This window comes from Anastrepha obliqua, chromosome 4 (genome assembly GCF_027943255.1).
Source record: "Anastrepha obliqua isolate idAnaObli1 chromosome 4, idAnaObli1_1.0, whole genome shotgun sequence".
NCBI classification, from domain to species: Eukaryota; Metazoa; Arthropoda; class Insecta; order Diptera; family Tephritidae; genus Anastrepha; species Anastrepha obliqua.
Window position 1 is genome coordinate 1,918,497 of NC_072895.1, and position 17,198 is coordinate 1,935,694.

The 17,198-nt window shown below is 37.6% G+C and overlaps 1 protein-coding gene across 8 annotated transcripts in view; it reads left to right on the top strand.

Annotated features, from left to right (window-relative positions):
- LOC129245976 (mucin-2) overlaps positions 1 to 16,511 on the top strand; it is a 156,725-nt gene extending 140,214 nt beyond the window's left edge. For 5 of the 8 annotated variants that reach the window (XM_054884440.1, XM_054884439.1, XM_054884441.1 and 2 more), the window contains 6 exons: positions 2,616 to 3,389; positions 5,753 to 6,149; positions 6,687 to 7,550; positions 9,935 to 10,086; positions 10,267 to 10,396; positions 15,026 to 15,134. In XM_054884440.1, the coding sequence (XP_054740415.1) occupies positions 2,616 to 3,389; positions 5,753 to 6,149; positions 6,687 to 7,550; positions 9,935 to 10,086; positions 10,267 to 10,395 (2,316 nt within the window). In that variant the 3' untranslated portion in view covers position 10,396; positions 15,026 to 15,134. Of the gene's footprint in view, positions 1 to 2,615; positions 3,390 to 5,752; positions 6,150 to 6,686; positions 7,551 to 9,934; positions 10,087 to 10,266; positions 10,397 to 15,025 lie in introns of those variants that run through there. The other 3 variants (XM_054884443.1, XM_054884444.1, XM_054884445.1) reach the window with 3 other exon arrangements.
- Positions 16,512 to 17,198: the final 687 nt, after the last annotated feature.

Below are 17,198 nucleotides of genomic sequence, written 5' to 3' on the forward strand. Positions count from 1 at the left end.
TCTCATCGTTAAAAATGTTGTACTCCCCCCGCGGACTAGGGGTTAGAATATACATATATATAATATGTCGTGAAAGGCAACTAAAATCCAAACATCCACTCGCTTTACTCAAGAATACCAAGAGTCTGGTTGTGAAATTCTGTTCCAGACTCTGCCATCCTCTTACGTGGAAGTCATCCGCTGTTTTGTGGATGTAAAATCCTGCCAAACGCTTCCTACATTTCAAAAAAAACAAACAAAATACATATATATTTTGTACCAAACAGCATAAAAACAAAGCCTCCTGAAAGAAAAAAATATGCTTTTGCTAAGTAAATAATTCTTTAGAAAATACTGCATTCGTATTACACAGTGCAACAAAACTAAAACAATCCAATACCTGGATGCTCATAGTTTTTTTCTGGTAGATTATGGAAAATAAGAAGATATCTGTTAGACACCAAATATTTGTATCAGCAATTTTTTTCATTTTATGCTACCTCAAACCTTCCAGTTCTCATTTCATATGAAATTCTGAGATATTATGGCAAAAACTATTTCTGAAATCGTCCAAAAGTGTTTTAAATATTTATGAGCTTTCTATTTAAATGTTGCCTAAGTATTTACCTTTAACTTGAGCTATAGAAGTTCGGCTCAACACTTTTTGTTTTATAGGCTAAACTGTAAAAATGTTGCTATTTCTATGAATAAAATATTGGGTAGTCGAAAAAGTCTTTTCGTATTTTGTCAATAGATGTCGTTGGAGTCATCTACCTCCAGTGCTACCAATCACATTGTGTCATATCATATGGTGTTAGAAAGGTGACATTTTAAGCTTAACCAAAAAAAATTAAATTCGGAGAAGTTGAAAAAAAGTTATAGCTGTTCAAAAATGAGTGAAAATAATGAAAAAATTTGCTATATTTTGAAATTTACATATGTATAAAAAAAGGAAAATGCCACACAAGCCACCAATGAAATTTGTGAAGTTTACGGAGACGATGCTGTATCAGTTCGTGTAGCACAATAATGGTTCGCTCGCTTCCGTTCTAGAAGCTCCGGTCGACCTATCGTTGAAAAAGTCGATGAATTTATGGAAAAGATTGACCAGAACCATCACATAAGCTGCCATGACATCGCCAAGGCACTAAACATTAATCATCAAACGGTTTTGAACCATTTAAAAAAGGCTGGTTACAAAAAGTAGCTCAATGTTTGGGTACCACATGAATTGTCTCTGAAAAATTTAATGGACCGAATTAACATGTGTGATTCTTTGCTGAAACGAAATGAAATCGAACCATTTCTGAAGCGAATGGTAACAGGAGACGAAAAGTGGATCAAATACGACAATAATGTGCGAAAAAGATCATGGTGCAATGGTGGTGAAGCTCAACAAATGGTCTCAAAGCCAGGATTGACGCCTCGAAAGGTTATGCTGTGTGTTTGGTGGGATTGGAAAGGAATCATCCACTATGAGCTGCTCCAGCCTGCTCGAACGATTGATTCTACACTTTACTGTCAACAACTGATGAGTTTGAAGCAAGCAGTCGAAAAAAAACGGCCAGAACTGATCAGCAGAAAGGGCGCCGTCTTCCACCAGGACAACGCTAGGCTACATACATCTTTGATGACTCGGCAAAAATTGGGAGAGCTTGGCTGGGAAGTTTTGATGCATCCACCATATAGCCCTGACCTTGCACCATCGGACTACCATTTGTTTCGGTCAATGCAGAACTCCCTTAATGGAGTAAATTTGGCTTCAAGAGAAGCCTGTGAAAATTACTTGCCGCAGTTTTTCGCCGAGAAACCACAAAAGTTTTACACTGATGGAATAATGTCTCTAGAAGAAAAACGGTAAAAGGTGGTCGACCAAAATGGTACATATTTGGTTTAATAAAGTTCATTATAAATATAAAAAAAAATAAGTTGAAGCTTGATTAGAAATACGAAAAGACTTTTTCGACTACCATAGTTTGAATGAGGCCCCGAGATCAATTTGTTTTTACATATTTTGTTGCACTGTGGTATTGATTTCCGAATGAGCGTTAGTTGGCATTATTAATCTCTGCAATGATGTCGATGCAACCTCTCCTAATCGGGCCCTTGCATTTATGTCCAAGTGCTTCTATTGGAAAACTCATTGTATTTTATAGATATTTTCAAATATTTTGTCCAAAAATATATTTATAACACTTTAAGTACTCCCGAAGAGTAACATATCCCACATTTTTATAATAAAAGAATTGGCGAGGAAAAGTTGCTCAGTAGCTTTTCTTTATCGCTACTCTACAACCGAAATCGAAATTAATCGGAAGTAAATTTAATTTTTTAAGAAACCGAACATCCCTTTAAATTTGAGCTTTAAACCAACTTTGCGCAAAACCATAATATTTATTTATTATATAATGAGTTTTATATTTATTTTTTTATTATATCCATTTAATTTTATATTACCTTTATATACTTACATTTTTACAAAAAAAAAATCTTCACCTACACAAATATACCTGCACTTAAATTGAAACCGAAAAAAAAACGTTTAACCCTCCACCTCCATTCACTGGCACATCTCTACACTATTATGCCTGATCTCTTGCCCATCACATTCTGGTTCCACCACACTGACAACATAGCATTCACCATCACAAACCCCAACACCGACATTGATACCAACATCACCGTCACCACAATTACAACAAAACATTTACTCCACCACCGTTAAGACCTTTTCCTCTACCGCTTTGCTGCTGCCCAATACTGGCGACACTGAACAGCCGCTCCATTACGATGCTTATTCATACTACAACCCATATGTGGAGGTTAGAACCCAACTGACCGCCACAAAAATGCCGCTTACTAACGCTAACGAAGCTGCTTATCAAACTTTGCCATTAACACCCATTTACTATTGTGACGGCGCTCAGCCAAAAAAATCACAACAGTTACAGCCAACACGTGAAGCACAACTGCAGGACGCGGGATACGGCGGCAGTAATGCGTTGATGCGAGGTACTTCTATTAAGACGTCATCCCAACCAGTGTCACCATCGTACACCTCACCACCACCTTATGACTTCCAGCATAGTAAAATAGAGCTACCACCTCCTTTACCGCCACCCAATCCTAATCAACAACGTTCGCTTAAACAACAGCAGCAACATCAACAACAACAAAAACATATTGCTGATCATCAACACACTACACTAGCAGATAATTCACAACAATGCAACCATCACCAACAACAAAAACGACAGCAACATGAACAGCTTTACGATTATTTGCCGCCCCATCAGCACCTCCACTCTCCCAAGCAACAGCATAAACAGTATCCGCAACAACAGCAACAGCACATAGAGGCTATTGTCGACCATGAAGATGAAGCGCCTGTGTATAGTGGGGACAAAGCCGTAAGTCCTGCTTTGGTGTGCAATGCTGCAGAATCGCAAAGTCATTTGTACTAAATTGTAATTTGTAATTCATACTAATTCGCTTCTTCGTAATCAGCGCATAAAGCAGCAAACTCATTTGGGTGTAGTGCTAACGTAAAAACTAATTCCATGTAAAATAAAATTAAGAAAAAAAGGACAAAACTAAATATTTAACACCAAAATGTAGCGAATTCGACCCTATTAACCATCGCACAATTTTCAACAAAAAAAAAAAAAATATTAAAGAACAAACCATACACACATTTACTTTGCCTAACACAGTGAAAATTCAATGCTCTATACAAAGAACTCTAACAAATCTTATTGTAGCACTTAATGAATAGTCTTACATATTTACATATTATTGAGTTGTATTGAAAATAATTGGCGCGCAAGCATTTGCCAATGGGAAGTAGGCCGTAAGTCCACTTACACGCTTTTTGCTCTCAGCTCTTATGGCAAATGCCCTAGCAAGATTTTACATTTTGCATCTTCATAGCCCTGTCTATTCTCATTTAGGTAGGTAGGTAGGTGAAATGGTTGGAGTACCACCCTGGCAACGACGATGTGACAGCAAAATTGTGCGGAAGCGCTAGTTGGATTTTAGATGAATCACCACTTTAACCAACCAACCAACCGCTCTGGCACTCCCCAAGTAGCACTAAAGCGCAGTTTTGATGCCATTACGAGACCCCCAACAAGCAGATATCTACAGCCAACCAGAGTTGTTTATATAATGGAGAAGATTGATGGGATTTAGGTTCGAACACTGTCCCAGGCTTTTGAAGAAAGCAGCACCCAGTGACCTTAATCGTCGAACTGCCAAACCCGGGCATTTACAGATAAAGTGCTCAATAGTCTCCTTCTCTGAAAGGTCCTCACAGCTTCTGTAATGGGGGTTAAATGGTAGACCTAGCTTTATGCCGCGTGTGTGCCGATCGTCCAATGGCTGGTAAACACAGCTACAAGCTTGGAAATTGAATAGCGTGGAGTTTCCAGGACTTTCAGAGTCTTCCGTCTATTTTACCGGGGCCACAAGGTTTTCGCAATAGCACACGAAGAAATGGACACCTTCCTGAGAAATAAGTTGCATTATTCCGCTTTAACAACAGTCAGGGGGATACTTATGACCGGGTAGGAGATCTCTGAGACCAATTCAGTCCCGTTCCTGACAAGCTCATCAGAAATTTCATTTCCCTCTATGTTGCTATGTCCTGAAACCCAGATTAGTGAAATTTTACCTGCATACACAAGAGATTTGATCTCCTTAAAGGAGTTGACTAGTTTGGATGTGCAGCATGGTGTCGTCAGAGTGTTGATCGCGGAATGACTACAGGTATCAGAAAAAAATGTTAATATCTCCCTCGCTCCCACGTTCTCTAAGCATTTTACATACCTGAGGAATCACAAAGAGTTCTGCCTGAAAAATACCATCAGTATTTGGTAATTTTAAGGCAATAGATAAATTGGCTTATTTGGGGAAAACCTTTGCTCCGACTCCCGATTCCATCTGAGAGCCGACAGTGAAGACAGAGGTACACCAGCTTTGGTGCAGATTTTCTCCTCATTCCAATCCTGTCTACTTTGAAAGATTACCCTAGCAAATGATTCTACTTTACTTAAGATCAAATTTTCAAATGTCCATCCCAGGACACTACTTGAAATGCCATGGAGCTAAAATAAAGTGACTAATTCCCAATCCCGGGGGAGTGAAGTCAGCTGATGTGTGGCGATTATTGACAGCTTTCCCAGTCTTATCTCGGAAATTTAATGATGAAGCGATACATAGCTGTAGTAGGTAGAAGACTGGAGACGAATTTGAAAGGCAGAAAGAAAAAAGCGAAAGTAAAAAAACTTCGTATATGTACTTTTTGCTTACCCAAAGCTTTAATATCATTGTATAATTTTTTCTATATCCCTTTTAACATTTTTTCGTAGCTAATTTCGTATTGCATATTAAAAACCAATCACAAACGCCATTTTTCTGCTTTCGCATACATACATTGCTACTAATATGTATGTATGTATTGCACATGTATATGTAAGTAGATGTATTTCGCAATCCATTTACAAAGTCATTATATAAATTCTAGATATAATAGCCATTATTGAAATATGACCGCACACCCACAGCCACAATTAGTACTGTTATTTAGTATATTTGTATACAACAATTAACACGCATACATATGGACATATTTGTATAAGTGGGTGTAATTAACATCCTCCTCCAAAATCATCTACTTAATTAAAAACCACCACCACCATTTGTGTGTTTTCCACTGGATTAGAAGCATTCCGCATTAACGCTTTGCACTGTGTTTCTATACTTTTTCATCTAGACTTTTCGCACATCATCGCTTGGCATTTATGCGCAGCCGAAAATCGTCACGAGCATGTCGAGCTTCCGCTCGGCTAGTCCAGCGCCGAATGAGCATCATAACCAGCACCACCATGTCATACCACCAACCCAACCGAAAACCAATCCGAATCTAATCGCACAGCTCAATGCCCGACTGAACAAACAGAACCAACTACAACAGCAGCAGTATAACGCAAGTGATGGCACCTATGGTTCAACGCCGAACTCACCAAATCATCACAATTTGCCTCACCAGCATCAGCATCACCAAAGTGAGCCCGTTTACATGAGGAACTACACACATCCCCTTCATCAACAGCAGCAAATGTCAGCCACAAGCACCAACGTCGCAACGCATCAGCAGCAAAACTATGACGGTAAATCGAATATAGAGAAACATAATAAAATTTATGGTAGTTTTAGCACTGCAAATGCAACGCAACCATCTCAAGCATTAGCATCAGCATCATCTGTTACTGTATCTGTATGCTCAACGTCATCATCATCATCACCATCATCCCATTTCTCACATTTATCATCCAACACCGCCAATTTCAATGCTTCACCACATTTTCCACTGTCATCTTCAACTTCATCGCTACTCTCTAAAGTCACTTCGTTTGCAACGAATGCCACCTCAACAGTCGTTGCACTATCCTCACCAACACCATCACAATCACAGTCACAGTCACAATCTCAAGCAACAGCTTCTGGCGCCCATTGTCATATGTCCGCGCGAGATCATCACAATCAGCATAATCAATATCAGTCAGTCGCATCGCAAAATGCAGCGCAAGCGCCCAAAAATCATATCCACTCAAATATTTACTCCCCCTCATCCTCTTCCTCGACTACTATCGCAACGTCAAATTCGCCATCCGCCACTCAAATTAATGCAAATAAAAATGCAACAGCTGCACAACAACCAAAGCATCAGCAGACTTATGCACCTTCTGGCGGTGGAGCTAGGCATTATATCGCATCAACGCAATCGCAGCAGCAGCAGCAGCAGCAACAACAACAGCAGCACCATCATCATCATCGCGAGCCACATCATAGCTGCCCTCCGCCGCTTGAAAATCCACCACCGCCACCCAACAACTCATCCATATACGCTGCCTCTCCCACTGCGACTATGCCCAAAAACGCTACGCGCTTAAGCTCTAGCGCCAGCCTCGGAGGTGGGAGCGGCACATATGCACCCCCTTCGTCTACAATGACTTTGCCTAAGAACCTTGCACAACAGCGTTTACAGCAGCAACAACACTATCAGCAGCAGCAGCAACTGTACCAACAGCAACAATATCACCACCCAACCGCCACCGCCGCCAACGTAGCCACTCAGCAACACCATCACCAGCAGCAGCAACATTCGCAGGCGTCTACTGCTAACCAGCGATCTCAAATGCCACTGCCACACCATCAGCAGCAACAGCAGCAGCCACAACAAATGTCCTACAAGCAAAAGTCGGCCACATTGCAAAGCAATCACCGACAGCCGCCAGTACCCTCGCGCCACTCTAGCGTGCAGCAAAAGATTTTCGTTGCCACTAATCCTTTCATTCAAACCACGACTATACACTGCCACTCCCCCGCGTCGGTTCACTCACAGCCGGCATCACCCACCTGTTCGTCTCCGTCATCGTTGGCGAGCATTTACGGCACCAGTTCGCGAAGTCATCACCATCATCAGCAGCAGCAGCATCAACATCATGGCAGTGGCGGTGGTGCAGCCGGCAATGGTGGAAACGGTTATTATGCCGCCCCACACAATTCAAGTGAGCGTGCGCTATTTGTTTTGTCTGCATCCAGTCACCTGCTACCACGAAGCATTTTCTGTTTTCATTCATTCGTTTCAATTGGAGTTTTGAATTTTTGAATTTTGAATCCTGTTGAGTTGGCAGACTTTATTTTCGAGTTTGTTTGATGCTTTTATGTTTTCGCCGTTGCAATTACTGACTGTTGAGACGATGACAGTTTTGCATGCCGCTTCCGTTTTGCATATGCATTTTATGTTTTTTAGTACTTTCATTTTTTTTTTTGTTTTTGTGTGGATATTGGAGACGCATAATGGGAATATGCCTGGAACGACACCACTGATACCATCACCATCCGCCTCAAAGAGAAACGTGATGGCGCTGCATTTTGCTAAGCACCCTCGGCTTCATCAACACTGCGATATTCTATTCTCAATTCTATACCTGCATATCACTGAAAATTTAAAAAAATGTATTAGTCTTTTTCTTCCCATGTCACCTTTATCTCATGCGGTCCTATCAAAACATCAATTGCACTTAGAAAGTATACAAAAATAGTTCTTTGTAAGTTGCACTACATAGATTGTAATTTATATATTTACGTACTCCAGCGTACTTTTTTAATTTATTTCTTAGATTTGATGTTAAGAGATTGTGAGAACTTTAAGGTGCTGGCCCAATGCAGACTGGCGTTGATTGCTTGCCTTCGATAACTGTCAAAAATGAATAGAACAAGACTAAAATAGAGAACAAATGGCATCTTTGCTTGACTCCAACCACCCTAACCACCTTTTCACATGCCCCATCAAACCTACTCACCTAACACCCCTCTCCCTCTGAACCCAACCTGTCAAAACAGCACGTTTCCTGGGCCTACCGTTAGATGAGTTAAACGAAGACGATCGATGGTGTAGTCGCACTGGCAATGTTTAGCAAGCTGTTACAGCAACAACAACAATATTATTGAAGCCAATTTAATAAATGGCATTGAAAAGCGTCGATGTGTACATCGTTCTTGAATTGTTCTTCGTTTCTGCAAGCTTGCGCAAAGCTGAATGTGCCCATATTTGTCACCCAAAGCTTTCGTCATTGGCGTGGTTGGCGTATTTTCTTGTACATTTTTGCTATTCAAAGACAAATTCGTAATATGTTTTGACAGTTTTTAGTTAACATCATAATACAAAAATGTGTTATGTATTATTGAATATGGCAAACTTCCCTGATTCCTTTTACGAACCATCTGATTGTTATGACAGCGTTCAAAGCGTCCATTTGGCCATACAAGGTTTCAAAGCCACGCAAAGGAATAGTAGCAAGAAAATCCGGCCTGCATTGGTCGGCACCTTTATTCATTCATATTTGGAAATGATTTACCCCAACTTTGTGTCCTTTTTTAATTTGAAGCTTTGAATTCAACAATCAAGTTATTATATTTAGTTTTTAAAAATAAGAGCTTTCACTAACTCATATAAAGGGAGGAACATGAGTGGGTTTCCTTTTGAAAATGCTAAGAATAACACTGCGCATTATTTTTCATTGATTTTTGCTTTAATCTAAAGAGTAAGTCATCCAATATGTTGTGTAAATTTAAGCTGGAAAAGTTTTGCATATTATTTGCTCTGTTTACATATCTCATTATATAGTACATATATTATAGTGCACAATTTTACATACATACATACATACATATGTAGTTGGCTTAGAAATTTTAAATTACTTCATTCCAAGGCACATTCATTAAAGGTGATGGCACTAGACCAACAACTCGGTTCTGTACGTTTGATTGTCAAAGAAAAGTATAGGCAAAACAAAAAATGAATTCGTCTTGTTTCACTCTGGGCTGACAGGCACAAGAACGCGGCGAAAGAAAAAAAAGTAAATCAGCTGATTTGCCGATACCACCTTTAATAGATTCGCCTTGCTTTATTCCATAATTTTTTTTTTTAATGGCAAGCATTTATCTATATTATTATTTATGTAAATGTATGTAACACAAAACGTTTTTGATATCTTAAGTATTTGTTAATGATTTTTGATTCAAATGTTATGTTCGTTCACTGCATTTTTCTTTACAGTTATTTTTTTCTTTTAAATATATAGATTGCACAACGATTAAATCAAACAATTTTGCTCCATTATTAATTGCATTTGTTCTACTGTTCTGTTTATTTTTTCCTTTTACTTTTTTTTTTAAGATCAGCCCAAGTGTAAAGCTTTTAATAAAATTTTCTTTGCATTTCTTCTCTTCTCACTTTTTAACGCATTACCTCACCTCCACAATGGCTTATTGCACCTACAACAAAAACGAAAAACATCACACAACAAATTTGTAAATTCCTAAATTGGCAACAAATATTCAACAATAACAACAACTTAAAACTCATGCACCAATTGCCCAACAACAGCCAGTTATGCCAGCTCGAATATTGAGAAAGCCGGCAGCATTCGTTCGAAAACCAAAGCTGAATTCCTCGAAAATCTCAATGCAAAACTGGCCAAGCAGGGCCTATCCGGACGAGCTTTCGCAGTGCGCAATCTGATTAATAGTAAAGCCTTGGTAAGTTTTGCACCTCTTTGCATTCGGACAATAATTCAATTGGCCACAAATTTAAGTTAAGTGCAATTTATTATAATTTATTTTTATTATCTCTTTTATATGTATGTGTGCCTACTGCGCATTCACCTGTTTTCCACCTGTATCCAAAAACAAAACAAAAAACATATACCCCTTCCCTAGATGAATCAAAATCCAAAAACACTTGTGCGTCCAAGCACACAATATCGCACACCACCACAACCACAACCACAACCTCAACCACCGCTGACACCGCCACCTTCCTCTGCTGAAGAGTATTCGTCGCATTAAGGTATTGTGAAGTTAAACAAAAACAAAGCCGGTGAAACCTGCCTGCACTGCGCTGTGGCTAGCAGACAAAAATGGAATCTGAATAACGATTTGCTTTACCAATTTGACTAACTAAATTAATATTTGAGAGCGAGAGAGAGAGACGCCCACATACATAAAAGTGCATAACTGTAAATCTTAATAAATAATGGCATAGCTTATCTTACGCTTTAAGCACTTCACATCGAGCTTAGAAAGCGCACTCTTAACTATTATCTACAAGTTTTATTTTTTTAACTTACTAAACCTATTTGATTTTTCATTTGGTTCTAATTTATGTAACAATTTAACGTAACTGCGGAATTAATTAGAAATCTCTAGGTCTCTAGGCGTGAAAACTGAACTTTTTTTTAATATGCAGTTTGCTTTTATGGAAATATACAACTTTTTTTTAAATCCCGAACTGAGATTTTCTTTGGTACTAACAGCTCTTGTGCTGCTTGCGACTCGGAGAGTTGTACCTAAGAATATCCCGTTTTTCGATCCCCTTACTCTACTCATTAGGGGTAGGGCCCGGGCTCAAACCCCATTATTGTTCAATAAGTTTTGCGACTCGATTAGAAAATCACTCTATTATCTAGTATAGTCTGCCTGAACATCGATGCACTTGTTCCAATTTACGAATTTCATCACTGAAGTGAGAATCTGGAAGGGCTGCAAAATACGCTTCCACAGCTGTTATGACCTCGTCATTTGATGAAAATTGCTTTCCACGCATGAATTTTTTTAGTTCTGGAAACAGATGGAAGTCGCTAGTGGCTAATCTGGTGAATACAGTGGATGCGCAAACAATTCAAATCTTAATTCATGGATTTTACCCATTGCCAAAAATAAAATTATTATTTTTTCACAAATTTTTTCCTTCAGCTGGTCTATAAACTTACAATAATATTCCGAATTTATTGTTTTACCAGTTTGCAAGTAATCCCGATAAGAAACTTCCTTTCCCATCCCAAAAAACTTATGTTAAGACCTTCTTGGTCCATTTCTGGATACGAACTCTTTCGGTGCCGAAGAATCAGGTTCACACCCCTCTTTAGCCTTTTGTTTTGATTTAGGATCATGGTGATGACCCAAGTCTCATCCATAGTGATAAATCGACGCACAGAATCCACTTTATCTCTTCGAAAACGCTCTAAATGTTGCATTCGAATCTGGTTTTGTTCCATTGTTAGCGAATGCGGCACTCGGCTTTCTGAAACCCAATACTTCAGTCAAAATTTTGCTTACTAAATTTCTTCAGTCACTCGACGAACTTATTGAACAACCTAGTATGTTCCAAATAAAAACCAGGTCGGACCGACAATCGCTTTTTGGAAATAACTTGCGCCGCTTAACGGGAAAATGCATTTTTCTATTCCAAATCTTATGTATCGGAAGAAGTTACCCTCTGGTCATTTAATCGCTGATCTGCGAGTATTATATTCGTATTCTAATCTAACCAATAAAGTGCAGCTATTAGTATTTTGCTAAAAAATTTCCTATTCCAAGTTAGGTTTAATGTTATACTACCCCTAATGACTATTAATTCGTATCCCTACGATGTTTTCTCATATACACCCCGTTGCAAAATTATAAACACACCATTTTTCTGTTTTATAAATGTATAATAGTTAATCCTATAAAAACTAGACAACGCAAAGTTTCAGATTTTGTAAAAAAAAATTAAAACTTCATCAATTTTTAACCAACATTTTTATAATTTTTCCGGGTATGTAATGGGCTATAATGTTGAATTTATTATAATAAAGTGCACGTTTCAAGTGATTAAAAAATACCGTTAATTTTTGACAATTCATGTTCGATTTTTTTTTATTTGGAAGAAAATTTCTGGCATCATCAAGAAGAAAAATTGCGTTATGAAGCTCGGAACGTTTTTTTTTCAGCCATTTTTGGTTCACTCGAGCTTTGTGAGACGTTGCCGAGTGCTGTTGAAACGTCCATGGTCTGCCGCCGAAATGTTAGTCTGCCCACGGCTTCAAAGCAACCTCCAGAATACTTTCCCGGTAATGTTTCGCATTTATCTTGACGCCAGGCTCGATCAAAACGATTGGAGAGCGCCCATCTGCGGCCCAAACCATTACCTGTGGCGGGTGCTGCCTCCTGGTCGCCCATCGATGACTCAAATCCTCGTATGAACGGTTGGTCAAATAAACCCTATCGTTTTGGGAGCTTACGAATTGCTCTATTTGAAAAATTTTCTCGTCAGAAAACACAAAGTTCGGAAATTGACCGCTTTCGGCCAAGCGAAGCAACTCCTTCGCTCTCTCAAGTCTACTTGTTACTGCTTTGGTGTGAGATCGTGTGCCTTTTGGATCTTGTAAGGCTTGACTTTGAGATCAGTTTTCAGTATGCGGCGGATGCTACGGTCAGATATTTTCAGTTTGCAGTCTTTTGATGACCACCTTCATGACGTTTCGCGATACTACAACTATCGTTGTAACAAATAATGGTGCGATAAACAAAAACTTTATTTAGTTTAAGGTGCTCGAGCTCACAAACAATCGCTGGTTGCGTTTTTCCAGCCAAATACAGGGTGAACGAAATGAAGTGTTACCTATTCAAAACACCATAACTCTTTTGTGTGAAATTATTATAGTTTTTATTGATTTCAAAGACAAAATTGTTCAAAAATGATTACAATTTTAACATATATTCACTTTAGCTCGATATGCCTTGACTATAGCACTCAAACGGTCAAAAAATGAGTTGCATGCTGCACGAATGTGATCTTGAGGTATTTTGGCCCATTCTCGTATAATCGCTTTTTTCAGCACATCTATACTGGCATACTTTTTAGTCCTCACCTTGCTCTCCAAAATGGAGAATTCGAAAGCCATTGTGTGGACGAAATGAAGTGTGGAACATGATTTTTTAACCGTTCTTGGTTCACATGAGCTTTATGAGACGGTGCCGAGTTCTGTTGGAACGTCCATGGTCTACGACCGGTCCACAGCTCTAAAGCAGCTTCTAAAACATTTTCCCGATAATAAGTCGCTTTCACTTTGACACCAGGCTCGATAAAAATGATTGGAGAGCGTCCATCAGCGGTCACTGCGGCCCAAACCATTACTTGCGATGGGAAATTGCTTCGAGTGGCCATACGTAGGCTCAAATTCTCGTATGAGCGTTCGTTCAAGTAAACACGATCGTTTTGAGTGTTTATGAACTGCTTAATTGGGAAATTTTTTTCATCAGAAAACACAATGTTAGGAAATTCGCCAAGTTCGTGCAATCACAACAACTCCTTTGCTCTTTCGCACCGAACTTTTTTTTGCTGGGGTGAAAGATCGTGTGCTTTTTGGAACTTGTAAGTCTTAACCTTGAGCTCATTTTTAAATATGCGTCGAATGCTGTCTTGCGATATTTTCCGTTCTTTGGCCATTTTTTTCCACTTCGACGTGGATTTCGTTCAAGTCGAGCCTTCACTTTCCGAACCATTTCTGGCGTTGTTGCGGTTTTTTTTGGTCCACCTCCATAGCGTTTTGCAATGCTTCCAGCATCATTGTAACGTTTTATAGTGCGATACACAAACATTTTATTCACTTTGAGGTGACTGAGCTCACGAACAATAGCTGGTTGTGATTTTCCAGCCAAATATAACCCAATCACACTATGACGTTTGAATTCCATCACAGAGAAAAAAATTCAACAAAACTGAGACGCAAATGCTTTTGATGGCTTATAAACTATGTTTCAACTGCCATTAGAACAATTTTGGCGTTGATATCAGGAGCTGTTTTACAGATACAAGCAGTGTGAAGTTGGTAACACTTCATATCGTTCACCCTGTATACTGAATGCAATCGCACTATTACGTTTGAAATCCATTACTAATTTTCTTTTTTCGCGTTTACTCTCGGCAAAATGTTCCGCGCGCTTGTAAACAATACAGACAGCTGACGGGCATCAGCTGCGCGAGCGGTCTGAAGTTGGTTACACTTCGAGTACCCTGTATTAAAAATATTTGTTGTTGTAAATTTTTCAAGTCAAAGATATTATTTTGTATTTTTTTTTTTTGCTGATCTGCAATTGTTTTTTTTTTATGTTACCATAAAAATTCGAATATGGCAATACGCCAATACGCTCAAGCAAGAAGGCCAAACACTCACACAATTACACATCAGGAAAGTAGGAAGAAGAAGAGTGTTTTTTACTTGTATTTCTCTACAATGGGGATCGTTTAGCTAAAATATCTTCCACGAACGGGGGCCACTGTGGCTATTAAAGGAAATTTTTGTAACGCTTTTTTACATGTCCTTCGGTTTCATGTATGAGATTTAACTATATATTTGGAGGTAAACTTAGCTTTGTTGCACTTTTCTATTCAATATGTTTGTTTATGTTATTAATTTATGAAAACAAACTTCAATACTTTCATTTATAAAAAAAATATACTACTTGGAGCATAATTTTGCTCGTAGAAACTTATTTATGTGGTGTACTGTACATTCAAACAGTTCATAAACAAACTACATAAACCTTTTTTTGCGTTTTTATACAGCTAATAAGCAGCTATTTTAACACTTATTAACACAGTTATTAATATTTCAAATAATTCTATTAAATTCAAATGATTTTGATTTTACAGCCCGACCCTCGCATTTGTCACGAATCGCTGATGGACCAAATCAAGCGTGGCGCTACGCTGAAACGCAATCAGAAAATAAACGATCGGAGCGCACCGAAAATACACTAAGCTAAGCGGAGCGAGGGCCTACACGGAGCTAGAGGCTGCAGCAGACAGGCGGCGAAGAAACAGAAATGTTAACATTTAAAATATTACAAATCGACACAAGAGGACGAATGCACGATTTTTTCCTTGTTTGTGGTCAGCGCATTGAGGCCAATCCAACATTCAGACTGTTTTTGTCGTTAGCCGACGCTATTGGGGAATACGAAATACAATTATTTAATGCATACCTACATACCTACATACATACATGCATACAAATATAAAAAAATACATATTGCAGTTAGTTGTAAGCGAAGAGAAGAAAGTTACATTTACGTTAATTTATAAAAAGAAGAAAGAAGGAATGAAGCAGAGAAATACAGAAAATAAATGTGAATTACAGAGAAACTGTTCCATATCTACATATGTATGTATATTAATTTATAACAAAAAGAAGTGAAGAACTGAAAATATAATTGAAAATTTTGGAAATAGCATAACAAAACATGAAGGATTGAAAATTTGTTATATAAAATATTTATCATTTATTGCATAAACGCACCTACACCTACATACATACTTACATGTGGACTGTTCATTGTGGCGATTTCCTATAGCTGCGTTTCACTTCTTTTCTCCGCTTTGCGATGTTATACAAATAACTGAGTGAAAAAATAATAAAATTGGAAATGGTTATATTTTTTCAGCTGAGGCACAATAAAAAAGCTGATCTGTAAAGAAATATTGTGCGGCCACTATTACTATGAACAACACAAGCACACATACACATGTAAGGTGTAGGTATGTATGTGTATATATGTACATGACTAAATTTGTTCATCTGTTCTTAGAACAGCTGATTATCCTTATCGTTTATCATATCGCAATGCAGTCAGTGCTTTTATTTTAGAATTAAAATTCAAAAAATGATCAGTTAACATTTTTTTATATGTTTACTTAGAATAAACACACATAATCATGTGTTTATCCTTGTACGTACCACATTTACCTATACCTAAACCTATACATACATACAAAACGGAAACGCAATTGCAATCATAAATATCCGCATTGCGTATTCACATAATCAACTCGAATTTTTACCAAAAAAAAAAAAATAGTTAAAAGAAAAAAGAAAAAGTATTGCATCGTAAATCAAGAAAAGGGAGCGCGAGCGAAGCTTTTGCAGAAACGGCATATTTCGAATTAAAATATTTATGTAAAATTTAATATTATATAATTTCTACTATCCTTACATAACCACATTTGCGATTTGATTTCAATTCATGGTTTGTAATTTCCAATGTATATAGCGCGTATTTCTGATTAAAACAATGTTTTAACTGTTAATGAGTGTATTTACTTTTTATTAATTATTAATTTATATAAAATAAACAAATTAAATGAATATTATATTGAAAATATGCTGAATAAAGAAATAAATCGAGTTTGTTGCGTTTTTTATTTAGTTATTTTTTTATTGTTATTTACCAATTTTGTGATATAAAAATAATTATTTTTATTTATGTGTGCCCTTGGCATAAGGCCTGTGGAGCGAGTTTTCGAAAAACCGCGCTTGCAGAAAAAACTAGTACTTTTTTAACTTCATCTCGTTTTCTGTATTTTGAAATTTAGTTTTTTCAATTGCATTTCGTTTTTTATATTTATTTTTCAAAGCGGCCTCCTGCAGTTCGGAGACTTAGTAACGATTCCTTGCGCATGCGTTGGATTAATATTTAATAGAGAGCATTTTACAATTATTTTCATAATCGCTTATTGTTTAATGGAAGAGTAGTACCTACTTAATTGAGATTTTTATCACTCAACACTATAAATATATTGTATACCTTCCCTAAACAACAACTATCACATTTAGAATTAATTGCAAACAAACAAAAACAAATGCAAAACACTGGAGCATTTGTTTGTTCTGACTTCATTGCTTTATAACTTGCGAACGGTTCAATCGATTTTCAAAAAGCAAAAGCCAGTATAAAGTATTCAATTCAATCTTTTATTTTAAAAAACGAAAACATCATAATATTTAAATTATTTGAAGGTTTCCCAGTAAACAAAACAATAACTAAAT